This window comes from Austrofundulus limnaeus, unplaced genomic scaffold (genome assembly GCF_001266775.1).
Source record: "Austrofundulus limnaeus strain Quisiro unplaced genomic scaffold, Austrofundulus_limnaeus-1.0 Scaffold2735, whole genome shotgun sequence".
NCBI classification, from domain to species: Eukaryota; Metazoa; Chordata; class Actinopteri; order Cyprinodontiformes; family Rivulidae; genus Austrofundulus; species Austrofundulus limnaeus.
In genome coordinates, this window is record NW_013955137.1 from 10,328 (window position 1) to 13,547 (window position 3,220).

Below are 3,220 nucleotides of genomic sequence, written 5' to 3' on the forward strand. Positions count from 1 at the left end.
ACATCATAGACCTGACCACCTGTAGACCCACATCATAGACCTGACCACCTGTAGACCACACATCATAGACCTGACCACCTGTAGACCTCACATCATAGACCTGACCACCTGTAGACCTCACATCATAGACCTGACCACCTGTAGACCTCACATCATAGACCTGACCACCTGTAGACCCCACATCATAGACCATGATGAGGGCATGACTTCACCTGCCTCTGATGCCCCATCACTCTGGAACAGGGTCTAATCTGGACTCTTCAGACCTTCTTCCATGGCTCCAGAGTCCAACCTTTATGCTCCCTCACAAACTGAAGCAGTTTTCTCATTAGCCTCACTGATCAGTGGTTTTCTTCAGACCACACAGCTGTTCAGTCCCAATCCCTTGAGTTCTCTTCACTTTGTGTGGAAAAGCTTTAACTTTAACTATTAAAGACTGGGGGCGGCTGTGGCGGAGTGGTTAGGGGAGTCGTCCTGGAACCAGAAGGTCACTGGTTCGATCAGCCGTCTCAGTCGTTGTGTCCTTGGGCAAGACACTTCACCCACCTTGCCTACTGATGGTGGTCAGAGGGTCCGGTGGCGCCGATGCATGGCAGCCCCACCTCTGTCAGTGTGCCCCAGGGCAGCTGTGGCTACAGTGTAGTTTGTCATCATCAGTGTGTGAATGTGAGTGTGAATGGGTGAATGTCTGTTAGTGTAAAGCGCTCTGGGGTCCGGAGGGACTTGAAAAGCGCTCTATAAGTCCAGTACCATTTACCATTTACCATTTATTAAACATAGCTCTGAGTTCTTCTGTTGTCTTTCTTTGGTTTGATGTCACCATCACCATCATTCAGGATTATTTTCCAGCCACATTTCTTCCTCAAAGACGATGTGTCCCCACTATCCTTGCACTTTTTAATAATGTGTTGGATACTTCTTAACCACATTTTAGTAGTTTCTGCAGTCTCCTTAAGGCCCTGTCCCACTATACAACTTATACCAACTTATGAACATTTTAAAGATGTCTGCACTGAAGATGGAATTGAAAAAAAGTCAACATGAAGCTTCTTTTAGGTGTGTACAAAATTTAATTCTAAAAATTGATGAAATATATAACTTTTATTAGCAATTTAGATATAAAAAGAGTTTAATAAGATGTTTAGTGTGACAGAGCCTTTAGATGATTTCTCTGCTTGATGCCAATGATTTGACCCTTCTCAATCACACTGATATCTTTTCATTAACCATAAAAAGCAACTTATTGTACCAGTTGGAGTAAATAACTAGTTGCCAGCTGAAAGATAAACACACATACAGTAATTATCCAATAGGAGGCTTGTACCTATTTGATTAGTTACATCCAGGTGGAGACTTTTTTTGGGCCAGGCAGTGTATGTTATTATTTAGTTACCAAACTCCACCCACATCAGCTCATTTTGTATAGTTTATAAAGTATTTGTATCTGATTTGTCCTGACAGAGAGAGCTTTCTGCAACAGGTAAGATAGTAATTCTTCATGACCTTTCTACAGAACCCTAATTTAAAGGATCTGAACAACACTTTAAATGAACTAGCCTTACAGCAAAACTGAATAACAAAGATTTAACAAATCTGTAGAATTTAAAAGTTTGCCTCCATTTTGCTGAACGTTAACTAAAACAATAAAAACTAATTTAAAACCTAACATAAGTGTCAGTCTGAAGAATGTAAGAACTGACAAACAAATGCAGAAAACTTTTATTATTGGATTTTATGGTTTGTAATATTATTTATTTTTGAAAAATACAGGCAGATATGATTTTTTTCTTCTGCTACCTTTCATTTCATTTGATTTGTATTTTTGTTGTATGTACATTTGTTTTGTTTTTAAATGAAATGAATAAATAAATAATTAAAAAACTTAATTCAATTAAGAAAAATTTAAAACTTACTGCCTTCATGGCAGTGCCAAAGAACAGATCTGTGAAGAAAAAACAGGCAGGTTCAGAGAGGTGAAACCTTGTAGCTGCTGACTCATTTAACCATCCTGTATCATCTACTGGTCTTTACTGGGACTTACTATCACCAGGGTCTCGACAGGTGAAGCTGCATCCTTCCAGCTCTAACAACAGATTCCGTAAGACTTGGATCTTAAGGAAGCCTGGAGAGGAAACACAACTTTGCTCAGCCTGAGTGGGCTCACAGACAAACAGCTGACCATCAGTCTGAGTCCAAACAAGGTGTACCGTGAACGTTCATGTGCAGTAAGTGGTTGTAGGTGGCCAGGCTGGGAGCTGACACAGGAGAGAAAACACATCAGGTTCTGTTACAAACAAACAAACAAACAAACAAACAAACAAACAAACACACAAACAAACAAACAAACCAGCCAACCAACCAACCAACCAAACCAACAAACAAACCAACCAACAAACCAACAAACAAACAAACCAACAAACAATCAAACCAACCAACCAAACCAACAAACAAACAAACCAACAAACAAACAAACAAACAAACTAACAAACAAAAAACAATAAAACCAACAAACCAAACCAACCAACAAACAAACAAACCAACAAACAACAAACAATCAAACCAACCAACCAACCAACCCAACAAACAAACAATCAACAAACAAACTAACAAACAAAAAAACAATAAAACCAACCAACCAACCAACCAACCAACCAACAAACAAACAAACCAACCAACCAACCAACCAACCAACAAATAACAATCAAACCGACCAACCAACCAACCAACCAACAAACAAACCAATCAACCAACAAACAAACAAACCAACAAACAAACAAAAAAAAAAACAATCAAACCAATCAACCAACCAAACAAACAAACAAACTAACCAACCAACCAAACAAACCAACAAACAAACCAACAAACAACAAACCATCAAACAATCAAACCAACCAACCAAACCAACAAACAAACAAACAAAAAACAATCAAACCAACCAACCAACCAACAAACAAACAAACAAACAAACAAACAAACAAACCAACAAACAAAAAAACAATCAAACCAACAAAAAACCAAACCAACAAAACAAACAAACAAACCAACCAACAAACCAAACCAAACAACAAACAAAAAAAACAATCAAACCAACCAACCAACAAACAAACAATCAATCAAACCAACCAACCAACCAACAAAAAAACAATCAAACCAACCAACCAACCAACCAACCAACCAACCAACCAACCAACCAACCAACCAACCAACCAACCAACCAACC

General features: G+C 38.6%; 1 protein-coding gene across 1 annotated transcript in view; it reads right to left on the reverse strand.

The window, feature by feature from the left end:
- LOC106511385 (pentatricopeptide repeat domain-containing protein 3, mitochondrial) overlaps window positions 1–2,255 on the reverse strand; it is a gene marked incomplete at both ends in the record, with an annotated part of 12,519 nt that extends 10,264 nt beyond the window's left edge. The window contains 3 exon segments of the mRNA XM_014000141.1: window positions 1,914–1,942; window positions 2,042–2,122; window positions 2,208–2,255. Of these exon segments, the coding sequence (XP_013855595.1) occupies window positions 1,914–1,942; window positions 2,042–2,122; window positions 2,208–2,255 (158 nt within the window).
- Window positions 2,256–3,220: the final 965 nt, after the last annotated feature.